At 43.2% G+C, this 25741-nt stretch overlaps 1 protein-coding gene across 4 annotated transcripts in view; it reads right to left on the bottom strand.

Moving 5' to 3' along the window:
* The window catches only part of LOC139573663 (triple functional domain protein-like), a 149929-nt gene that overhangs the window by 101987 nt on the left and 22201 nt on the right, over window positions 1-25741 (bottom strand). Inside the window, exon 1 of one of the 4 annotated variants that reach the window (XM_071397386.1) lies at window positions 9557-10025. The exons of the other annotated variants lie outside the window; for them this stretch is intronic. Coding sequence (XP_071253487.1) covers window positions 9557-9683 — 127 coding nt within the window. The 5' untranslated portion in view covers window positions 9684-10025. Of the gene's footprint in view, window positions 1-9556; window positions 10026-25741 lie in introns of those variants that run through there. 4 annotated transcript variants of the gene reach the window in all.

Below are 25741 nucleotides of genomic sequence, written 5' to 3'. Positions count from 1 at the left end.
CCAATCTCGTTTCATTGATTGGACTCCAGGTTAGCTGACTCCTGACTAATTAGCTTTGGAGAAGTCATGGGGCCACAGTGTCACATCGGATGGGGCCACAGTGTCTCCTGACCCCTCCTGTCTCAGCCTCCAGTATTTATGCTGCAGTAGTTTATGTGTCGGGGGGCTAGGGTCAGTTTGTTATATCTGGAGTACTTCTCCTGTCTTATCCGGTGTCCTGTGTGAATTTAAGTATGCTCTCTCTAATTCTCTCTTTCTCTCTTTCTTTCTCTCTCTCGGAGGACCTGAGCCCTAGGACCATGCCTCAGGACTACCTGACATGATGACTCCTTGCTGTCCCCAGTCCACTTGGCCGTGCTGCTGCTCCAGTTACAACTGTTCTGCCTGCGGCTATGGAACCCTGACGTGCTGTTTTCAACTCTCTAGAGACAGCAGGAGCGGTAGAGATACTCTCAATGATCGGCTATGAAAAGCCAACTGACATTTACTCTTGAGGTGCTGACTTGCTGCACCCTCGACAACTACTGTGATTATTCTTATTTGACCATGCTGGTCATTTATGAACATTTGAACATCTTGGCCATGTTCTGTTATAATCTCCACCCGGCACAGCCAGAAGAGGACTGGCCACCCCTCATAGCCTGGTTCCTCTCTAGGTTTCTTCCTAGGTTTTGGCCTTTCTAGGGAGTTCTTCCTAGCCACCGTGCTTCTACACCTGCATTGCTTGCTGTTTGGGGTTTTAGGCTGGGTTTCTGTAAAGCACTTTGAGATATCAGCTGATGTAAGAAGGGCTATATAAATCAATTTGATTTGATTTTGATTTGATTAGCCTTGGGGTTCACATACTTTTGCCAGTCTACACTGCGAATGTTTAAATTATGTATTCAATATAGACAAGAAAAATACAATAATTTGTGTGTTATTAGTTTAAGCACACTGTGTATGTCTATTGTTGTGACTTAGATGAAGATCAGATCAAATGTTATGACCAATTTATGCAGAAATCCAGGTAATTCCAAAGGGTTCAAATACTTTTTCTTGCCACTGTAGGTCCTGGATGGCAGGAAGCTTGGCCCCAGTGATGTACTGGGCCGTACGCACCACCCTCTGTCGCGCCTTACGGTCAGATGCCGAGCAGTTGCCATACCAGGCGGTGATGCAATCAGATCAGAAATATTCTGTTCAAACAATAGCAAGAACAACTTAATCATATGACTTATTCATGGAGTCTGATCTACTTCAGGAGATGACAGCTGCTGCATCATATTGACATCAACCATTCATTGGCAGGAAATAAATGGCTCAACAGAACCATGATGGTGATGATAGGGAGGCGGTGCAGCATTTGATACTGTCGATGTGTTGCCTTATAATAGATGATGTTTCACAATGCACACACAATGTTCACTTGAGCTATGGTGTGGTGTTGGCTAATGTAGCTAATAACAGTGTTGTCCTCAAGTCACTAAACGTCATGCGAGGTATGTAAATCGTGACTTGAGTCATGGTTTGAAGGATATACATTCCTTCCTTTGTCTCAGCTAGGGTTCATTCCCCCCACCCCCACATCGCAGCAGTGGAAGTATTGCACAAGCTGAAAAATATGCTACCGGATTCTGGGTACATTATCATGTAAAAAAATAGTGCTCCCTCCCTCCCGTAGATGGAATTACAATGTAAATTATGAGGGAGCAGAAGGAGTGCCACTGCCGACAGATTTACTGAATGAATAAAACAAAAATCCTTATAGCCACACAGTCTGATGAAAACAGCACTGTGCAGAATACAGACACACTCCACCAATACCTCGGCATCCTATACACAAGTTCCTCTATATCTGTTTTATCATGTGGATATATATCACTTTGGGAGCTGTTGGAGAAATGTAAAAAGTAGACCTGTCACAACAGTATGACCGGGTGTATGGACAAATGGAACAACTGTAGATTGAACAGAAAATAAACTCCACCACTCCAGCTCTTTGAGAAAACATGCATAAATAAAAGATGAATTTAGAGAGGTTTTGGAACCACAACACTGCGTATACTACTAAACTAAGTTGTCCATGCCTGCCTCCCAAATGGCACCCTATTCCCTTCATAATGCACTACCTTTGACCCTCAGAACGGGAAGTTGGCCTGTGCTGTGCCTGGTCTGATCTACTGAAGCAAACATAGAGCTAGCCCAGCAGCTCTCTCTAGTCTAAAGCCTGTAGCCTCACAGTAACCTCTCTCTCTCACCAGGCACCAGGCACCAGGCACCAGGCACCAGGCACGGTGTAAGGAAAGTATGTCAATCCCCTCTTCAGTCAGTTTAACAGCACTTTACTGACAAGGACCACAGACAGACAGCAAGACCAGCTGCTTCACATGGTCTGTCCCCAAATGGCACCCTATCTCCTTCATAGTGCACTACTTTTGACCAGGGCTCATGCAGTGCACTATATAGGGAATAGGGTGCCATTTGGGCCGGAGACTTTTAGCCTCTCAGAGGACTGACTTCCACACCAGTGTGATAGTACACAAGTCCTCACTCTCCCCAGTCAGTCATGTTCATCATAGTGCTCTGCCCCGAATAGGATGTTTTGTGGACGACCTTTGTGGATGACCTATGCTGCTACAAGGAGCAAAAGGGTTTAAGTAAGTAGCTTGAAAAAGCCAAGCACAGGACAAGTAAGTTCATTTTGGGCTAGAGGATGAGAGTAAAACCAATCAATAAGGACATTCTGGACATAATAATTTAGCAGCTAAGGCAGGCCGACTACTTCCCCAGCCCCAACGTTATACAGTAGCTAAACCCCCAAACAATGAACAAACAAATGGAATTAAATGGTTCATCCACCACTTCCCTTATACATCCTAAATGCATTTCCTGCCCTGGTGCAAATGTATGGGGATGATTTCTGATGAGGCGAATCAGACCCAGCGTTCCTGGCCACAGCCGTCATGTATTCAGAGCTTGTCTGTTTCCCAAATGGCACCCTATCCTTACATAGTGCACATTTTTGACCAGAGCCCTATAAACGAGTGCACTGTATAGAGAATAAGGTGCCATTTGGGATGCAGGCCCTTGTGTAAAGAAAGCCATGGCTAGGGCTGTGATGGGAGCCATTCTTCACAGCTGTGTCATGCGATCAGCTCAGCTTGACTCTGGAGCGCTTCAAATCCAGAGGAAGTGTGGGTGTTTCTCTTCACCCTGCAGGTCCAGTCACAGAGGCCTCAGACACTCTAATCTCATTTGGATGGAGAGGGAAACTTTGCCTGTATGCTGTGTGCTTTGGCCTGGCTCTGCTCTGCGCAGCACCGACTCCCTTTTTCTGGGGGTTTAAGTATAGCATTTCCTCTGAGTAAACGATGTGCCACTTTCTTTTGCCAGTTTTTGAGACCCTAAATAAGCAGAAGGCAGAACAGAAACAGGACACAGTCCTGAGTGACCAGGTCTCTCAACGCTACAGAATGTGTCACTGCTGTTTTCTGATCCGGTTCTGCCGTTAGTACATAGCAGACCTGGGTTGAACATTTTATTTGATTTATTTTATATTTTAGGTGCGCTTTATTGAGCTTACCAGACACGCTGGGTGGGCACTGGGCAGGGTTTGGATTTATGGTGAAATCTTAGGTGTATAAACTGATACATTCTTAATTAAATCCAGGTGTCTATGCTGTGCTTTCTGAATATTGTTGGACCAGTCATAGATGATTAAAGACCAATTATATGGTGCTGTTGATATGTTGTTTTCCATCTCTCCAGTGTGACAACCTACACTATAATAACAACAGTCTCATGTTCCATTAGTACCAGGGGGAGCGATGAGACCAAACAACTAAAGAGCTGTACGACCTTCACAGTCAGTTGGAAGAGACCCAGCCTTTCTCAGTTCAACAGATTCACAATCTCTTTCATTGTGCTGTTGCAGCTTCTTTAAAACAATGTTACTAAATGAAAAACACTAGGCTAGGCTTCTTCAATACTGTGTTGTACTACGTAGAGAAATTCACAGCTGTGTTCTTACCGTTTTTTATTAAAACACCACTCTGCCATATAAAACATCATTGTAATCAGTATTCTATATACTTCCGGCCCTTCCTTGGACACTGTGCTATCTAACCTCCAAACGAGCTTCAATGCCATACAACACTCCTTCCGTGGCCTCCAACTGCTCTTAAACGCTAGTAAAACCAAATGCATGCTTTTCAACCGTTCGCTGCCTGCACCCGCACGCCCGACTAGCATCACCACCCTGGACGGTTCCGACCTAGAATATGTGGACATCTATAAGTACCTAGGTGTCTGGCTAGACTGCAAACTCTCCTTCCAGACTCATATCAAACATCTCCAATCCAAAATCAAATCAAGAATCGGCTTTCTATTCCGCAACAAAGCCTCCTTCACTCACGCCGCCAAACTTACCCTAGTAAAACTGACTATCCTACCGATCCTCGACTTCGGCGATGTCATCTACAAAATAGCTTCCAATACTCTACTCAGCAAACTGGATGCAGTTTATCACAGTGCCATTCGTTTTGTTACTAAAGCACCTTATACGACCCACCACTGCGACCTGTATGCCCTAGTCGGCTGGCCCTCGCTACATGTTCGTCGTCAGACCCACTGGCTCCAGGTCATCTACAAGGCTATGCTAGGTAAAGTGCCGCCTTATCTCAGTTCACTGGTCACGATGGCTACACCCACCCGCAGCACGCGCTCCAGCAGGTGTATCTCACTGATCATCCCTAAAGCCAAAACCTCATTTGGACGCCTTTCCTTCCAGTTCTCTGCTGCCTGCGACTGGAACGAATTGCAAAAATCTCTGAAGTTGGAGACTTTTATCTCCCTCAACAACTTTAAAAATCTGCTATCTGAGCAGCTAACCGATCACTGCAGCTGTACATAGTCCATCTGTAAACTACCCACCCAATTTACCTACCTCACCCCCCATACTGCTTTTATTTATTTACTTTTCTGCTCTTTTGCACACCAGTATCTCTTCTTGCACATGATCATCTGATGATTTATCACTCCAGTGTTAATCTGCTAAATTGTAATTATTCGATTTATTGCCTACCTCATGCCTTTTGCACACATTGTATATAGATTCTCTTTTTTTCTACCATGTTATTGACTTGTTTATTGTTTACTCCATGTGTAACTCTGTGTTGTCTGTTCACACTGCTATGCTTTATCTTGGCCAGGTCGCAGTTGCAAATGAGAACTTGTTCTCAACTAGCCTACCTGGTTAAATAAAGGTGAAATAAAAAATAAAAAATAAAAAATGTTAATGTCTTTTCCGTGCATCACCCCAAAAAGCCTATTAACTAGTGAAATGACCCTTTTCTCCCTCCCTGCTTTTAAAGGTAGCACTGTGGCCATCTGTCGACTGATCCCTCTCTTACACAGACACTTCCAATACTGTCCTCACCTCGTTTATTTTACGGCTCCCTCTCCTTCTATTGACCGTGGCATTGTTAACTCTACCATTGGCCTCTCCATGGGCAACCCTCTCTATGTTGTGTGTTCACCCTTTGATCCATCCCTCTAAATCTCTTCTATGAGCCTGGTTCACAAATCACAAGTGCAATCCAAAGACAATGTGTAATGGTGAACACTAAGCTATAGTCTACAGGTTAACACTTGGCCTGTACAGGACAGAGAATGTAGCATGTGTCCGTTCTCCATTCTATACAGGGCAAGGCCAACACTAGACTATACCTTACATTTGTTCTCCCATCTTCTCTAGTATCCCACCTCCACCCGACAACAAGCCCTCACAGAGGAGTGTTATGATGAGACAGAGACAGGCCAAGGTGATATGGGACAGACAGGAGACCAGGGCACTGTCCCAAATTGCACCCTATTCCCTATATATAGTGCACTACTTTTGACCAGGGATGTAGCCCATTGGGATGTAGCCCAGAGCTGTAATGAGAAGCCCCTGGAAGAAGAAGTGACAGGTTGAGATGGTGGAGATTTACAGTCGACCCTGATCTCATTCCGTAGCTCTCTCTCAGCTATCTTCATGACAAATGGCCTTCATTTTCTCCTGTCCCCTCGGAGGGCGGCGCCAGGAGCGCCACAGATTCTTCTGCATTTATTATCTCACCACTGGTCACAGGTGCATCCCAAATGGCACCTCCTATTCCTATACAGTACACTATATAGGGCTCTGGTCAAAAGTAGTGCACTATGTAGGGAATAGGGTGCCATTTGGGATGCAGTTACAGTCTCCAGGCTGGACAATAAACCACAATCACATTTTTCTGAGTAAACAAGCAATTCCCCCCCATTTTTACTTACACCGGTCTGTGTCTTCTGTGATCAAAAAGAGAGTCAGTGCATGGGCTTGCTTAGCCAGAGTCCACATCGAAGCCCGGATGGTCATTGTTCAATTCACTGTTTTCAGATAGATAAAGTGAGCCCCAAATGACACCCTATTCCCTATATAATGAACTAGTTTTGATCAGAGCCTGGCATGGTAGTAGTTCACTATATAGGGAATAGGGTGCCATTTGGTACAGAGACATAGCCCATAGCTAATACATAAGGAAACTACAGCATAGAGGCTCTGGTAGACTAGGTGGCTGGAGCCACAGAGCTTCATAAGTCAAGGACACTCCACCCTCTTCCCCTCTTCTCTGAAAGCTGATAGCACCTAATGCTGCAGAGGGAATCTGAACAGCAAACCACACAAGTAGAGACTAATGTCCCTTAGCAATACAGTAATGTACAGAAATAGACTAACACAAACCATTCACACAAATTACATTGTATTTAACAAAACAGGAGAATCAACTAGCTTCCCTAATCATGCACCAAGACAGACACAGAGAGCAACAACAGGGTGAATACTAATATCTGAGATGACCACTGTAATGTTACCTGACAGTTGGATGAGAGTACTCCCTGCCTGTGCATACTGCCAGCTGTGGTTATCCAACACCGCCATCATGACAGGTACCACGTGAACTCCAGATTTGACCTTTCTCTGTCTAACAAAGGAGCTAGTGAAATCCTAGGTCATAGAGAAATCCTAGGTGGGCAGCCGACCGTGCCTGTAGGTCTGGGTAGGCAGGCCCTGTATGTCAGGAAGAAAATCAGACAACCTGCCTCTCGGCCTCCCGGGAACCAAGTGTTACCTCGAAGGCAATGCCAGGTCTTTTGACCAATTGGAGCTTTTCTTTCTTGTCCCCCGCTGCCCCCCAAATAAGATTTACTGACGAGGAGTGTTGCTTTGAATTAAGCAATTCTGCCTCATTCTCGACTCCATGGAAAAAAGTTAAGCCGGACCAAACAGTTGTCGTACATGGATCTGCGGTGGAATAGGCTTTATTGATGATTGCTTTTAATCCCCTCTCTAATTTCTGGACCCCTGTCCACTACCCAGCAAAATGCAGCCATTTACATCCCACTTACAACTAGGGCTGGGCGGTATACCTTATTTTACTATATACCGGTATTGATACAGGAACCGGTTTGGGTTTTACTTTACCCTCTATAACGATATTTCAATGTTTGTTTTGTTAAATGTGATATGCAACTCCAGCGCATGTAATGTCCTTTTTTATGGTTTACTCAGTTTGCTACATGAGTCATCTCTCGCTCCGCTCCTCTTGCTGAATGCTGCTTCCCACACGCCCCGTCACTCATGGAGAGAGCACTTTTCTTGCCGTTCATTCTGCAGTATACATGGTCAGATGCAAACATATGTTGGTGACAACGATGCTGCTTTCTGCAAGCGTTCTATAATTACAGTATTAGTTTGTGTATCATACTATGTGCTAGTATTTATTTTATTATCAAGTTCTAGCTAAAATAAATTGTGTTAGCCACTAATGCTAATCACTGGTTAGCTGGCTACCTAGCTTGCTAAATGTACTAAGTCAGAGCAAACTTTGGTAGCTAATACAGCCTGGTACTAGTGCTGATGTGGGCCTAGATAAACATGTTGTTTGTGCAACGGTATCTTCCAAAAAAGAGAGGAATAGACGAAGCATGAATATGTTAGCTAGCTAGCTACATGATGTAAGAAAACATGTATTGTAACATCTAATTAGGGTACCCTGGAAACACTGACCAACACTTTGGTTCCTACCCTGTTGATAATTCCTCCCTGGCTTATTCCTGCGTTGTCATGTCAAAGAATGTATTTAAGGTGCTGCCCACTATATTCCAACTATAGAATTAGATTCAGCATTCTATTTCCATGACTCCAACAGTTTACCATTTAACTAGGCCAAGATGTTTTCCCATATTATGCAGCTCTGTGGGGCACAGTATGTAAATTATAACTAAAGTGCTGGAAATACAGAAATTGTTTGAAGTTGTATTGAACAGTACAAAACATTCAGAATTGAGAAAGACCCATTGAAATGACTTATAATTTATGTTTCCACCCCAGGGTCATGAACTATTCATAAAACATATTTAGAACTTTTATTATTAAAAAAACATAAAATACAGTCAATGCTGTCAAAAATGTGAAAAATATAATTGTATGATATTTTGGCCATATAGCCCAGCACTACTTACAACCAATATTCCCTCAAATTTTTCGGGACACTGAGCACATTTTTGGTATTGTGAGCAGAAACTTGAACGTTGTGACAATTTTGTGTAACTTCCAGCACGCATGTGTAGTGAACACTGAGGCTGTGCCTTTACAGTAGTCAATAGGCTATTGTGGCTATTCGAGCATAATGTAGGCCTACCAACAAAACCAATGGAACAAAGCCCATAACATTGTCACATGGAAATAGCTTTAGATTTCTATTATATAGCCTACAGTAACCAATATGTGCTGTTCAATGCAGGCCTACATTGCATGAGACTTTTAAAAACGTTTTTACATTATGAAGGGCTTGACATTAATTTATGATTTTTCACTTGATCTGTATTACACCATGGGCCAAATAGGTGACTGTACATTTACATTGCATTGTATTGTGTTGTATGATGTAATATGCAAAGTATTATTATTACCATACAGAGAATTAGACAATGTAGGCGACCCCTAAGCCTATTGGCTTATTTGCATAATCAAGCCTGTCTCAAAATACAACACTGCCCCTTTAATTAAGACATAAGCTTTTTACCTGACTGGCTTTTCAAAGATATGACCAGAACCAAGAACTCATTGATACCCCTATTATAGCCAGTATCTTTGGTCAATCAGAGAGAGGCTGTCCAGCAGGCACATTACCATGTAGCTAGGTTTAAAGCTTTTCAAAGGAAAGTCAAGGGGGAATTGCCATTTGTTTCTCTTAATAGGGGAGAAAGCAGAAGTAACTTGGAGGTGGTTTATTTAGCCTTGACTCACAAAGGCAAATTATCTGTAAAAGGTCTTTACAGCCAATAACACACAAAGACAGACCACCTGAATGACGTAACGTGGCGCTAACACAGAAAGCATATAAAATAGGTGAATCAAATTCAATCACATTTATTTAGAAAACCCTTCTTGCATCAGCAGTTGTCACAAAGTGCTTATACAGAAGCCCAGCCTACAACCCCAAAGAGCAAGCAATGCAGATGAAAGCAAAGGGTATTAGGTTTGACATACCATTCTCTTCAGAAGTTTGACTTTGGTCCGTTAGCGCCAGTCTCCCCTGCGGTCTCCCCTGCTGTCTCCCCCTGTCCCTCAGAAAGCCCATGTAGAGGAAGCGAAAGAGAACTGTGAGTCCTGCCATGACCAGATCAGATCTGAGGTCTCTCTACCAACTGGAGATGACTAAAACCAGTCAAGTAAATTTGGCTCCCAGTCTAGTAGCTGACTGCCTGGAAACTCCACTTAGGAACAACAAGGCTCTTCTCTGAGGCCTGTCCAGGGTGGTCGGTCGGTCTGTGGTCAGGCACGTATCTCACTAAGCCATCAGGAATAAATAACTGGGGCATAACAGTCCTCTGGAAGAGGGGGAGTCAGGGGGAGTCAGCTGTCTGTCAGAGAGAGTGAGAGAGAGTGAGAGAGAGAGAGAGAGAGAGAGAGAGAGAGAGAGAGAGAGAGAGAGAGAGAGAGAGAGAGAGAGAGAGAGAGAGAGAGAGAGAGAGATAGGGGGAGAGAAAGAGGGAGAGAGAGAGAAAGAGGAAGAGGGGGTAGGGGGAAAATACTGGCAGTAGTGGTGGGTTGTGAGGTGGCATGACAAAGATGGGTTGTAGGAAGACGGGTGTGGTGGTGAGGTCGGTGCCCACAGCTGCAAAGACATGGCAGCAGCAGCTGTGCCCTCCCGTTCTTAACCCCCCCCACCTTTAACCCACCGATCCATTTCACCAACCCCCACCCCCAAATGCCAACACACCTCTACAGTATCCACAGAGACGCTCCTGCCATCCTGAGTTAGTCAGGTGACCAGGGTGTAAACAGCCTCCGTTGTTTAATTATAACCCCTATTATAACACAGTGGGATTTAGCCTGGCTGCCCTATTCCACTGAGGCGAATCAAACCAGATCATGCCCAGCTCCTCTCACTGCTCCCCTCTCCCCTCACAACAGAGAGCCAAACACATAGCCAGAAGAGAGAGAGAGGGGGAGAGAGAAAGAGAGGAAAGGAGAGAAAGGGAGAGGGAAGAGAGAGGGAGAGAGTGAAGAGAAAGGGAGAGAAAGAACACAAGCTGATAGAGAGAGAGTGTATAAGGCCTTCACAGAGTCACAGTGCTGCAAACTGGGCAGCACAGCACAGCAGCTGAGGCCAAACGATGGAGGTCAGACAATGGAACAAGTGCGCTCTGAGAAGCCTATTCATTAGGACATTCTATGAAATGTAGCTTCGATTGTGAGGCGGTAACAAAAGCAACTCAATAAACCAATCGGAATTAAATAACACTCGACAACCAAGCACAGGGGAGAGAAAGGAGATTTCTTTGTGGACGGTTTCCAGACAAATGCAATGACTCTGTAAGAGACATGGTCCTCTGGCTCCAGTGGTCAATAGAGAATGTGCCTTTTTAACGGTCAGTCGTTGGTGCTTTCCTGATGTATTACACTAACAAATACACAACAACAGACTATTTCAACAGCTTATTTCTAAGAGTCAATGTGCACCATGTAGTAGATACACAAGGAGAGAACACATGATTTTAAAAACGGTTATGCAGTAAGCAATATTACCTGTATACAACAGTAATGTCACATCATAACCTTAGCGCATCGTACAGTTAGCCTTGTTAGTGTGCGTCTGAGTGGGCAGCATGGGTTGTAGACGTTTGTGTTGTGGCCCTGGTGGCCTATCTAATGTCTAATGATGTGTGAGCCAGTCTGTGCTGTTGTGACCATCCCTGTCAGCTCAGCTGCTCTGAGGGAATGAGCAGTTGTCAGGCCAGAGACAGATGGGAGGGGAGATGATAGACGTCACAACTGTACACATGCGCGCGCTATGGACCCAGCCTAAATTCTTCACCACATTCTACAAGTAGGGCCATTAACAGCTAACTTCTGCAGCGGTCTCCAGCAGGAAGACCTGGGAGAGTTGATTGTTGGTACAGCATTGCACAGTGCCAGTTAGCTAATGAGCTACATTCATCTGCAGTCCCTTATGCAGGGCAGTATATGTTTTATTTTTATTTCACCTTTATTTAACTAGGCAAGTCAGTTAAGAACAAATTCTTATTTACAATGACAGCCTACACCGGCCAAACCCGAACGCCGCTGGGCTAATTGTGCGCCGCCCTATGGGACTACCAATCATGGCCGGTTGTGATACAGCCTGGATTCGAACCAGGGTGTCTGTAGTGACGCCTCTAGCACTGAGATGCAGCACCTTAGACCGCTGTGCCACTCGGGAGCCGAGCATCTGATCTGCTCCGTGTTCTTTTTATGCTTGCTGCACTACATGTTTTTAGTGTGAGCCGTCCTATTGTCTTTTGAGGCACCAGCCATTGAGAGGAACCAATAAAGTTGTGTGTGGTGTTCCCTGGGGTGAACTTAAGGAGGAGGAGCGGGAGGAGGACGAGAGGAGGAGGAGGGAGCGGTAAGAGAGGAGGAGGGAGAGGGGAGGAGGAGGAGGGAGCGGTAAGAGAGGAGGGAGGGAGGAAAAGGAGGAGAAGTAAAAGTGATTTATTTTCCCTTTTGTACTTTAACTATTTGCACATCATTACAACACCGTATATAAACATAATACGACATTTGAAAAGTCTTTATTCTTTTAGAACTTTTGTTTATAATCTATTTCACTTGCTTTGGCAATGTAAACATATGTTTCCCATGCCAATAAAGCACCTTAAATTGAATTTGAAATTGAAGTAAGAGGAGTAATTTCCCACTGGACACAGATGTCCGTACACTGCTAAATAGTGTCTACTTTTGACCAGGGCCCAGGGTTCAATGATGTCTGTATTGAACCACAAAAAAACCCTTGGGATTCCCAGAACCCAACCCACATCAGCCATTGTGTAATAAAACACTGGCTGTCAGGGCAGATAGATGAATGCATACACAGTTGTTGTGGACTGACTGGTCTTAGTGAGCTACTGACTGTCTGTCTGCCTGCTGCTCCTCTGTTACATACGTAGAATGTTAACAACACACACAGGTTGTTTTTCTGGATGAAAAAGGGGCATAGGTGTGGGTGTGGCAGGGGCGTGGCAATGGGCACAGCTGAATTTCCAACACCCCCCATCTTGGAAGTGTAGAGACATTTTAGAATTTTTATGACAATTTGCTGCAATTCAAACATTTCTCCATGGAGCTGAGGGAATTTGTTGCAGTTTTAAAGCAAATTTGCTGCAATTCTATGCATTTTTCAATGGAGCTGAGCGAAAATTGTTGCAGTTTTAATTAAAGGGTATTTCCTGCAATTCGAAGCACTTTACAATGGCTAATGCTGTGTTCTTATGCTCAAACATAATAACAAAATCCAAAATGCTAAATTCATTCTATTATATTTTCTACATACTTTATAACTGGTTTTAGTAATTTAAGTTTTTCTATCCAAACTTTTTATTACATTTCTTACACTGTTTGGACGTGTTGCCCAATTTAACACTTAGGCTGCCCACCCAAGGATTACAATGGCAGAAAAATCCCTACACACACACCCCCCTTGGGGTTCAGTCAGCCAATCGTCACAGCGGTGATAGCCCTTGTTGCCGTCTCAGGAGTGAAGGCTTCATCTGACCTGGGTTAAACTGCTGGCTGCAGGATTGTTATCCAATCATGTAGGCTATGATCTCTAGCACCCTCCAATCATTGGTGATGATAGGAGGGGTGGTAGGTGGGAGCTTAAGGAGGTAACATTACTCAGCCAAGAAGACAGCACAGATGAGCTCATTTAGACATGGAGGTTGATAGTTTGACCAGGGCTCTGGTCAAAGCTGTGCACTATATAGAGAATAGGGTGCCATTTGGGACCCAGTACTAGTCTCTGATGGGAGTATTGGCAGCAGCTTTGTTACAGAGATACTAAAGCCTGGCTCACATCCTCTCACATTATCTTTATATTTCACTATGTTTTTTTAAATGTTTAAATTTGATTTATTTCACCTTTATTTAATTATATGACATTGGGCCAGTTACCTCTCACCCACCTTATTATAAGACCCTGCACATTGTAAATATGGTACTGGAACTGACTTTAAAAATATATTTCCTGTATATAGTATGCTTAATTACTTACTTTATTGTGTATTTCATATTTCTTATTGTGTTTTTTTCAAGTAATACATTGTTATTGATTATTGTATTGTTGGGTTTTGAGTTTGCAAGAAAGGCATTTCACTGTACTTGTGCATGTGACATTAAAACCTGAAACCTGAGACCAGCTGGGTTCAAATAGTACCCCAAATAGTTTTATTGGTCTCTTTCTGTCAAAAGGATCCTTTGACTACACAATCCATGTCAGATAAAGTGCATGGGTCTAAACAGGGTCAACTTCCGTGCTAGTTCCTGCCCGAGCAATGGAAATAAACCGCTCAACATGGGTCACGTCCCAAATGGATCCCCTTTTCCATATATAGTGCACTAGTTTTGACCGTGGGGTATTGCACTATATAAGGAATAGGGTTCCGTTTGGGATGTATCCTTGATGTGGACACAGACCAGGAGAAATCCCAATGTCGTGACTGAGGAGGACTACAACATTGACAGCAGTAGAAATGCTTGGCTAAAACACTACCTGCCTAACAGAGAAACCTTCCAAACCTCACAATAAAAACACCAGTCTGCATCTGCAAAATACTGACACCAGCTAAACATAGTGAAATAAAAAGGTGTGAGAGGATGTGAGCCAGGCTTTTAGTATCTCTGTAACAAAGCTGCTACCAATACTCCCATCAGAGACTAGTACTGGGTCTCAAATGGCACCCTATTCCCAGAGCCCTGGTCAACAGTAGTGCACTATGTAGGGAATAGGGTGCCATTTGGGACGCAACCAATGTCAATTCTAATGCAGAATCAAAGACCGGTCCCAGCACCCTGCTGCTCATCTCTATGAAACACCCACAGACACATCTTCCATATTCATGTCTTCATTGAATTATATGACATGGGGCCAGTCACCCCTCACCCACCTTATTACCAGACCAGCTGGGTTCAAATAGTATCTGTTATCTTTCAAATCCCTCTTTGAGTGTCTGCCTGGGGTGCCAGATGGGCGTGGTTTGCCCTTTTGGGACTATTTCATTTGTTCCATTGAGCCAGAAAAGCTTAATAAAGTGTAGCTTAAGTATTTGAAAGAAAACATCTTTAATTATTTGTAACTTTTTTTTCTTATTCTTTTTTTTTAAGGTATTTTTTATTTTAATTTATTTTTAAACTGCCTTGTGGGTTAGAGTTTGTAAGTAAGCATTTCACTGTAAGGTTGTATTCGGCGCATGTGACAAATACAATTTGATTTGATTTGAAATCATACTTGGACCCAACTACCTGAAGGGAATGAGGGGAATGACTGAGAAAGCTCTGCAGGTGTTACTACAGAGGGACAGTTGATATATGACAGACCACCCTGTCCCAGACAATGTTTACAGCAGGGTGAGGACTCTCCCTTGGGCAAACTTATGTCAGGCTCGGTAGAACACTAGGCTAAAGAGCAGGCCTGAGTCGATCTAACAAGGCCTGTCAAGCCATTCATTGACCACCACACATACATGAAAAAGACCCCAGATGCGTCCCAAATAGGAGCGTTTTCCCATTATAGTGCACTACTTTTGACCAGAGCCCTATGGGGAATAGGGCGCCATTTGGGATGCACCCTGTCTCTCTTATCAGCTGCAAACCAAGCAGATGACCTGGGATAGCAGCTAGCTAGCATTCCAGAGGAACAGCCTGAATTCCTGTATTCTAGAAGTAAACAAGACAGTTTTACAATGTCAATGGAATGATGAATTCTCAAAAACAACAGATAACAGTTTTCTCAGCCTCTTTCTGTCAATATAATCATTTGACTAGACAATCCATGTCAGATAAAGTGCATGGGTCTAAACAGGGTCAACTTCCATGCTAGTTCCTGCCCGAACAATGGAAATAAAGCTCTCAACATGAGTTTTTCCCAAATGGTGCCCTTTTCCCTATATAGTGCACTAGTTTTGACCAGGGCCCATGTAGTGCAATAGTTTTGATCAGAGCCCATGGGCCCAGGTCAAAAGTACTGCACTATATACAGTGGGGAGAACAAGTATTTGATACACTACCGATTTTGCAGGTTTTCCTACTTACAAAGCATGTAGAGGTCTGTCATTTTTATCATAGGTACACTTCAACTGTGAGAGACGGAATCTAAAACAAAAATCCAGAAAATCACATTGTATGATTTTTAAGTAATTAATTTGCATTTTATTGCATGACATAAGTATTTGATCACCTACCAACCAGTAAGAATTCCGGCTCTCACAGACCTGTTAGTTTTTCTTTAAGAAGCCCTCCTGTTCTCCACTCATTACCTGTATTAACTGCACCTGTTTGAACTCGTTACCTGTATAAAAGACACCTGTCCACACACTCAATCAAACAGACTCCAACCTCTCCACAATGGCCAAGACCAGAGAGCTGTGTAAGGACATCAGGGATAAATTGTAGACCTGTACAAGGCTGGGATGGGCTACAGGACAATAGCCAAGCAGCTTGGTGAGAAGGCAACAACTGTTGGCACAATTATTAGAAAATGGAAGAAGTTCAAGATGACGGTCAATCACCCTCGGTCTGGGGCTCCATGCAAGATCTCACCTCGTGGGGCATCAATGATCATGAGGAATGTGAGGGATCAGCCCAGAACTACACGGCAGGACCTGGTCAATGACCTGAAGAGAGCTGGGACCACAGTCTCAAAGAAAACCATTAGTAACACACTACGCCGTCATGGATTAAAATCCTGCAGCGCACGCAAGGTCCCCCTGCTCAAGCCAGCGCATGTCCAGGCCCGTCTGAAGTTTGCCAATGACCATCTGGATGATCCAGAGGAGGAATGGGAGAAGGTCATGTGGTCTGATGAGACAAAAATAGAGCTTTTTGCTCTAAACTCCACTCGCCGTGTTTGGAGGAATAGAAGGATGAGTACAACCCCAAGAACACCATCCCAACCGTGAAGCATGGAGGTGGAAACATCATTCTTTGGGGATGCTTTTCTGCAAAGGGGACAGGACGACTGCACCGTATTGAGGGGAGGATGGATGGGGCCATGTATCGCGAGATCTTGACCAACAACCTCCTTCCCTCAGTAAGAGCATTGAAGATGGGTCGTGGCTGGGTCTTCCAGCATGACAACGACCCGAAACACACAGCCAGGGCAACTAAGGAGTGGCTCCGTAAGAAGCATCTCAAGGTCCTGGAGTGGCCTAGCCAGTCTCCAGACCTGAACCCAATAGAAAATCTTTGGAGGGAGCCGAAAGTCCGTATTGCCCAGCGACAGCCCCGAAACCTGAAGGATCTGGAGAAGGTCTGTATGGAGGAGTGGGCCAAAATCCCTGCTGCAGTGTGTGCAAACCTGGTCAAGAACTACAGGAAACGTATGATCTCTGTAATTGCAAACTAAGGTTTCTGTACCAAATATTCAGTTCTGCTTTTCTGATGTATCAAATACTTATGTCATGCAATAAAATGCAAATTAATTACTTAAAAATCATACAATGTGATTTTCTGGATTTTTGTTTTAGATTCCTTCTCTCACAGTTGAAGTGTACCTATGATAAAAATTACAGACCTCTACATGCTTTGTAAGTAGGAAAACCTGCAAAATTGTCAGTGTATCAAATACTTGTTCTCCCCACTGTAGGTAATAGGTAATAGGGTGCCATTTGGGATGCACCCTTGAAGAATAAGAAAGACATCTAGCTAGAAGGAGAGTGTGTGTTCAATCCAAACACCTGCAGGGCTGTGAGTCTGTTAAAACTTTGCTGGTTCCTGTTTACAAGCTTTGGAGTCACAGCTTGCTCCCACAGGAACAACCATGGAGGGTTTTCAATGGTCTACTAGTCTACACACACACACACACACACACGCACGCACACACACACACACACACACACACACACACACACACACACACACACACACACACACACACACACACACACACACACACACACACACACACACACACACACACACACACACACACACACACACACACACACACACACACATGAGAGACAGACAAATAGGCGGTAATAGCTGGCTTTTGGACAGTGTTGTTTTTTTAAGCCATATAAATAAAACTGCCGCTGGCCAATTGAAAAAAAATCCCACTGTAAAATAATGCTTTTTAGCCTATTCACTGATGGAAATACCAGTCGATGTATATACATGTACGTATATACTTGTGGCTGCAAGGAGCCAAGGTAAGTTGCTAGCTAGCATTAAACTTATCTTATAAAAAACAATCAATCTTCACATAATCACTAATTAACTACACATGGTTGATGATATTACTTGGTTAACTAGCTTGTCCTGCGTTGCATATAATCAAAGCGGTGCCTGTTAATTTATCATCGAATCACAGCCTACTTCAACTTCGCCAAACGGCTGATGATTTAACAAAAGCACATTCGCGAAAAAAGCACAATCGTTGCACAAATGTACCTAACCATAAACATCAATGCCTTCCTTTAAATCAATACACAGAAGTATATATATTTTTAAACCTGCTTATTTAGTTAAAAGAAATGCATGTTAGCAGGCAATATACTTTTAGCAGGCAATAATATATAATATACTTTTCTTGCGTTCAGTGCAAGCAGAGTCAGGGTATATGCAGCAGTTTGGGCCGCCTGGCTCATTGTGAACTGTGTGAAGACCATTTCTTCCAAACAAAGACCGTAATTAATTTGCCATAATTTTACATAATTATGACATAACATTGAAGGTTGTGCAATGTAACAGCAATATTTAGACTTAGGGATGCCACCCGTTCGATAAAATACAGAACGGTTCCGTATTTCACTGAAAGAATAAACGTTTTGTTTTCGAAATGATAGTTTCCAGATTTGACCATATGAATGACCAAAGGCTCGTATTTCTGTGTGTTTATTATAATTAAGTCCATGATTTGATATTTGATAGAGCAGTCTGACTGAGTGGTGGTAGGCAGCAGCAGGCTCATAAGCATTCATAAAAAGAGCACTTTACTGCGTTTGCCAGCAGCTCTTAGCAATGCTAGAGGCACAGTGCTGTTTATGACTTCAAGCCTACGAACTCCCAAGATTAGGCTGGCAATACTAAAGTGCCTTTAAGAACATCCAATAGTCAAAGTTATATGATGTTTTTGCATAATTTAAACCAAATTGAACATGTTTCATTATTATTTGAGACTAAATAGATTTTATTCATGTATTATATTAAGTTCAAATAGAAGTGTTCAATGTTCATTCAGTATTGTTGTAATTGTCATTATTACAAATATATAAAAATCGTCCGATTAATCGGTATCGGATTTTTTTGGTCCTCCAATAATCGGTATCGGTATCAGCGTTCAAAAATCATAATCGGTCGACCTTTATTATGAAGCTTACCGGTACTAGTCCCCAGTCATGTGGTGTTTGTTTGCAAGCACACAACAACAAGAGACCGGAGCCTTGTGAGTCACTCACTGTTGGCCAGCCAGGTGATCTAGGTGATCTAGTTGTAGTATGGAATTCACAACTAAAAGATATGTTCTAACTATTAAGTTAACTGTTTAAAAATGTGCAAAATGTTCTGCAGTTGTGCATTTGGTGTTTTAATTAATTAGCTAGTTAGCCATCTATCTAAGTGGTTAGCTTCTTCCAAAATCATGTTTTGCTTGGTAACACAGAGAATCCCCTCCTGAATCAAAAATTATATTTGTTTTGTGCATGCAGCAAACTGTGAGAAGCATTTTTTAGTTACTTGTATAACTTCATGAGCTGGGATGTCTGTCCTGCAAATACTTTAGGCCAGAGACTCTATAAAATGTTCACAATGCGCTTGTTAGCATCTAGTTAGTATTCTCTATGGGATTGTACATGTACTTTCTAGTAATGCTAACCTTCTTATTTCAATATTGCCCCTTGTGTTCAGTGCAGGTATTACCGAATATCCCGGTTTGCACAAGGTCAGTATGAAGGTATAACAATCTGGATACCGCCCAAGCCTATGGGTGTCTATTTTCGTTACTCGTTATGTTTATCACACACACACACACACACACACACAAAGCATGCATATACAAAGCCTATGAGCGGAAATCTGTCAGACAGCGTGAGAGCTGCTGCTACAGATTCTTATACAGCTCATTAGTTGCTGCTGGAGTGAAGCATGTGCTTTTATAAGCCCAATCATTGCGTAACAATTCTAAATGAGATTGCGTGTTAAAAAAACTATTTTGATGGCCATGGGGAAAAAAGCTATTATTTGTATTTCTCAACTGGTAATTGAAACACACTTCCCATTCGCCATTCAAGTGCATAAAGGCAACGGTAGGCAGGCTTCAGCGCATCACACACCCCTTTGCAATGAGCTGGAGGCAGTAACATGTGCATTTTCAAAACATATACTTAAATGTTTGAAACCTGAACGTTTTACTTCCTATTATGAGGCATGTCTTACATTGCTTCAAAGTAAGAGCCGTCCATAGAAACGTGGTGGCAATTATTTTATAAAGACTTATGCCGTGGAACCAGTAGCCTATTTCTCTCATGTTCGATTGGTTTCAAATCAGCTTTATTTCATTGTCTAGCAGTTAAATTAAAATGTCAAATGTCCAGCACCACATTTTCCTAACGAAAACCCTGACACACACATACAGAAACAAACACAAACACGCAGCTTCTAGCATGAAACAATAACGCCTGTTACTGCCAAATCTTGTTATTTACCAGTACATTCAGAAAGAGTCATGTTATAGAGGCATTTTCTTTCACAGATGCAATCAGTGCTGTTGTTTATCCTTGTCCAGTCAACACAGTGAGATAGTGATGGATATGGGATCTTGTGTTACTGTGTGTGTGTGTACTGTATGTCCCTGCGTGTGCGTGTTGAGCATCCAGTGGTGCACAGACCAGCGTTAGTGTTTATGAGCTCATGATATCCCCAGGCAGTGCAAAGACAGCCCCTGCCCTCTCCAGCTCTACCACTGAATAGGCTTCCACTACACTTCTCCCTGTCAAAAGAAACAGCCAGTCCTCTGAATACACAGACTGGACACCAGAGTACATCTCATATGTTTTCCTCTGGATGGAGGGTCACATACTATGTCCCAACACTGTTGTTGTAGAGCTGGAAAGTCAAACACTCATTTTGTAAACAGTAGCCTTCCAACAACAGCCTCTATCTGGTGGAATATCAGATGGCCACAGCATAACAACAAATACGGAAAACAGCCAGCTAGAGCCACACTATTTTGGCCATCTGTATGCACTAGTGAGCCTCCTCTTGACTGAGAGTGTGGACATATTTAAAGCACCACAAAATTAGCAAAAGATTGCACGGCTATTCAGATCATTGCCAATTCGATTTTCTTTCTCGGTTCTGCTGCAGATCCTATCCCAAGGATTAATCTACCAGCTGTTTATTTTGGTTGAGCTGAGAGCTCTCCACTATCTTTAACATTGGAAAACAGGCCATGCAGTGGGAAAGAAGCTGCAGTTCCTAATTGTGGATGTTCTGCTGCTCTTATTTGGCTAATTGTAGGTCTTTTGGAGTTAGGTTTCCATTCAAAAACAGCACCTAACCACATCTGAATGTGTACTCTGACTCCACCCCATCTTTGAATGGAAATAAGACTACAGTACCATAGGGTGGAAAAAGCCTCTCCTTCTCAGTCACAGTGCTAGACAGCCAAGCATGTAAACATTGAATTAAGAAGCTAAATGCAGTGTAAGGGCAGATCGCGCCCCCTTCTTTCCCCAGCGTTTACTAACAAATTCAAACTGTCCTCCTCAATATGGCTGCCTGTCACCAACATCCGGGTAACCAGGGCAAAGAGATCTCAAGAATGCACATCATGTGAATAATGTGTTTATGTGAGACAGAAAGAATACTGTCCACATTACCATTTTATAACCGTGTTAAAACCGGGTCAAAAGTAGTGCACTATATAGTGAATAGGGTGCCATTTCAGATGCAGCCCAGCGCCTGGTTCCTGCAGTCCGTGGTGCCTCCCTCCCAGTCCAGCAGGTGTCAGTGCACACTGCCCAGTCAGTCACAGTGAGGGCACAGGCACACCAGGCAGGGAGGGAACCAGCCCCAAATCCTCCATCCGGTCTCCACTGCCCCCAGGGGGGAGAAAGGAAAATAGGGCACAGCTTAGACGAGAGGTCACCTTCCGTTGATTCTTAATGTTTTATAACGAGTGAACTAATGTTACAACATACTCAGTGGTACGGTAAAGGTCTGCAATTCCAATTCATATTCATTATACTGGTGTTTTCTCTTCCTCACTTACTTGGCTTAAACCTCCCCCATGGCTCTCCACATGGCTTGAATAAAGGGGGTTTATTCATTAGACCTACACCTAACCTTCCACACACTGTCATTTCTTTATAATAGAGATTAGACGATCAACAGCAGAAAGGCACACTCACATCCTCACTACTAGGGCCTTAATGCTACTTCAGACAACTGACAGGGAAAAGGGACACACCTGCCAGTCTGTCTGTTTAGAGACTAGCGAAGAGCTGACCCAATCCAAGGCTTACTGTAGAGGAGCAAGGTATTCATAGGGCAAAAATATATATTTGAAAGGGGATTCTACATTGAGCATGCTTTTTAGTCAAGCAAAGCCCATAGAACCTAGCCGAAAACACCTCCAAGTAGCATATTCTTTTTATATATATATATATATATATTTATTTAACCTTTATTTAACTAGGCAAGTCAGTTAAGAATAAAAACGTATTTACAAGGATGGCCTACCAAAAGGCAAAAGGCCTCCTGCGGGGACGGGGCCTGGGATTAAAAATAAAAATATAGGACAAAACACACATCACGACAAGAGAGACACTACATAAAGAGACCTAAGACAATAATATAACATGGCAGCAACACAAGACAACACAGCATGGTAGCAACACCACACGACAACAACATGGTAGCAACACAACATGGTAGCAGCACAAAACAAGGTACAAACATTATTGGGCACAGACAACAGCACAAAAGGCAAGAAGGTAGAGACAACAATACATCACGCGAAGCAGCCACAACTGTCAGTAAGAGTGTCCATGGCTGAGTCTTTGAATGAAGCAATGGAGATAAAACTGTCCAGTTTGAGTGTTTGTTGCAGCTCGTTTCACTCGCTAGCTGCAGCGAACTGAAAAGACGAGTGACCCAGGGATGTTTGTGCTTTGGGGACCTTTAACAGAATGTGACTGTCAGAATGGGTGTTGTATGTGGAGGATGAGAGCTGCAGTAGGCATCTCAGATAGGGGGGAGTGAGGCCTAAGAGGGTTTTATAAATAAGCAATAAGCAATAAGCATATGAAGGGTATACAGAGATGACCATTTTACAGAGGAATATAGAGTGCAGTGATGTGTCCAATAAGGAGCATTGGAGTCAAATCTGATGGCCGAATAGTAAAGAACATCTTGCCGCTCGAGAGCACCCTTACCTGCCGATCTATAAATTACGTCTCCGTGATCTAGCATGGGTTGGATGGTCATCTCAATCAGGGTTAGTTTGGCATCTGTGGTGAAAGAGGAGCACCTACGATAGAGGAAACCAAGTCTAGATTTAACTTTAGCCTGCAGCTTTGATATGTGCTGAGAGAAGGACAGTGTACCATCTAGCCATACTCCCAAGTACTTCTATGAGGTGACTATCTCAAGCTCTAAACCCTCAGAGGTAGTAATCACACCGGTGGGGAGAGGGGCATTCTTCTTACCAAACAACATGACCTTTGTTTTGGAAGTGTTCAGAACAAGGTTAAGGGCAGAGAAAGCTTGTTGGACAATAAGAAAGCTTTGTTTTAGAGTGTTTAACACAAAATCCAGGGAGGGGCCAGCTGAGTGTAAGACTGTATCATCTGCATATAAATGGATGAGAGATCTTCCTACTGCCTGAGCTATGTTGTTGATGTAAATTGAGAAGAGCGTGGGGCCTAGGATTGAGCCTTGGGGTACTCCCTTGGTGACAGGCAGTGGCTGAGACAGCAGATGTTCTGACTTTATACACTGCACTCTTTGAGAGAGGTAATTAGCAAACCAGGCCAAAGACCCCTCAGAGACACCAATACTCCTTAGCCGGCTCACAAGAATGGAATGGTCTACCTTATCAAAAGCTTTGGCCGTCAATATAAATAGCAGCACAACATTCCTTTGAATCAAGGGCAATGGTGACATCATTGAGGACCTTTAAGGTTGCAGTGACACATCCATAACCTGAGCGGAAACCAGGTTGCATACCAGAGAGAATATTATAGACATCAAGAAAGCCAGTCAGTTGATTATTGTTTTTCCAACACTTTTGATAAACAGGGCAAAATAGAAATTGGCCTATAACAGTTAGGATCAGCTTGCATCCCCAGCATTCCTATGTTCTACCTAACAACCTTTTTTCTATAGTCATCACTGTGTTAGAGACGCATACATACGACAGCCTCTTGAAATATTAAATGTTTTAATGCCAGTGCACTTTTTCTCAACACAAATGTCCATCCTACTTCATTCATTTCCACTCAGGCCTGGCTACATTGCAGAGATCTGAAACAATCAATATTTTTTTTTAAATGTAATTGAAAACATAATTGTGCAGGCCTGTGTGTATCTCCTGTTGGAAGAGTCATTACAATTATCTTAAAGATCTGTCAGTTACAAATTCAACCATAACTGTAAATATTCTTACAATCTGTTGAGTCAGACACCCACTCCTTCGCCCTCTGATTCAGGCAGAAGGACATTCACGGTCTGGGTATGTTATCTGGGCCAAACTCAAAACTCCCTCCAAGCCTCTTTATACAGACTAGTTCTGCATAATGGGTAGTGGTGTCCACACCAGATGAGAGCCTTGTGTCGTAGCTAGCAGCCAGGATGCCTTTGGATTACCGTAGCCAAGATAATGGTAATAGTGATGGCATGGTACTGGAGCAGGTCCAAGGCGACACAGTCAGAGATTATGACCTCCTCAGACGAGCTGAGCTCTTCCTGTTCAGTTACGCTGTCCTGCCCTTTGGACAGGCTCAGTCTACAGCTATCGCTCCCCCAGAGGGACAAACAAGCCACATCACACCAAATCCTCACAGCACGGTGAGATAAATAAAGCATAACAACTCTAACCCCCCCCCCCCCCCCAAAAAAGACATAGCCTAAGTAACACATCTACGACAATAAACAACAGCTTTGCCCTCATCATGTCTGCAGCAATGAATAAAACATTTTTTAGAAAATAGTCCAAAATAGTTTCTTAGTCATTCAACACATGACCACCCGCTTTTCTCTCAGCTCGGTGACCTAATTTGCCACTAGAGGATGAAATGAAAGGACCAATTATCTACAGGGATCTCTGAAAGGAGAGGACAGCAGTGGAGGACAAACAGTATCAAGTGTCAGGATGAAAGAAAGACTCCCAACACATGAAGGAGAACATGAAGACTGACCAGACCAAGCCATGTTCCAAACTAAATGACATAGGTCATGTTCAGTAGTGCACACTGTAGCAAAACGTTTTGAAATGGAAAACTAAAATAAGTGTTTCTTATTGGATAAGTTCAGGTAGTCGTTCCCCTGCTTCCCTCTGTTTTAAAAATGTTCTCCATACTGGAAAGTGACACAATCATATTAGCCTCATGATAACTGAGCTAATCCCATTCTGATGAGCACAGTCATAATCAGCCAATTGTAAAAATGACTGTTACAAGGGCAGCAAGCACAACTAAACAGATGAATCATAGAAAAATACATGACAGAAATACATGACAATATCAGAAATAAATAGCTTTTCGTCCTGTCCTGATTCAGCACTGACTGTCTCCATAAATAGGCCATTGTTTGGTGAAGAAAGAAGAGAGCCTCACTAGCCATGCAACCATCAGGGATGAGAATATCATTCCACAAGGTAGCTACTTACAGAGTCCTATGGAGAGAGTCTGCATGGCCATGTCTCTTCCCTTCTCACACTATTCAGCTCATGAACAAGCCAGGTAGCAGCAGAGAGGAACGACTCTCACTAGAATAGCTTTAGCTCCATGGACCAGGGACCAGTGAGGACCAGTGAGGAAGGATGGTGCTTGCTATCTGCTATCTCTGTGTTCTCCCCAGTGCTCTGTATGAGCATGTCAACAGGCCCCTGTGCTAAGAGCTTTGGAATAGAACCAGCCAAACCCCATCCAGCTTCCTTTACATTACAGTCAGTGCAATACCACCACCTCCAACCAA

This window comes from Salvelinus alpinus, chromosome 4, assembly GCF_045679555.1.
Source record: "Salvelinus alpinus chromosome 4, SLU_Salpinus.1, whole genome shotgun sequence".
In the NCBI taxonomy this organism is placed as follows: domain Eukaryota; kingdom Metazoa; phylum Chordata; class Actinopteri; order Salmoniformes; family Salmonidae; genus Salvelinus; species Salvelinus alpinus.
The sequence above is the reverse complement of the archived record's forward strand: the minus strand, read 5'-3'. Positions and strand labels throughout refer to the sequence as shown.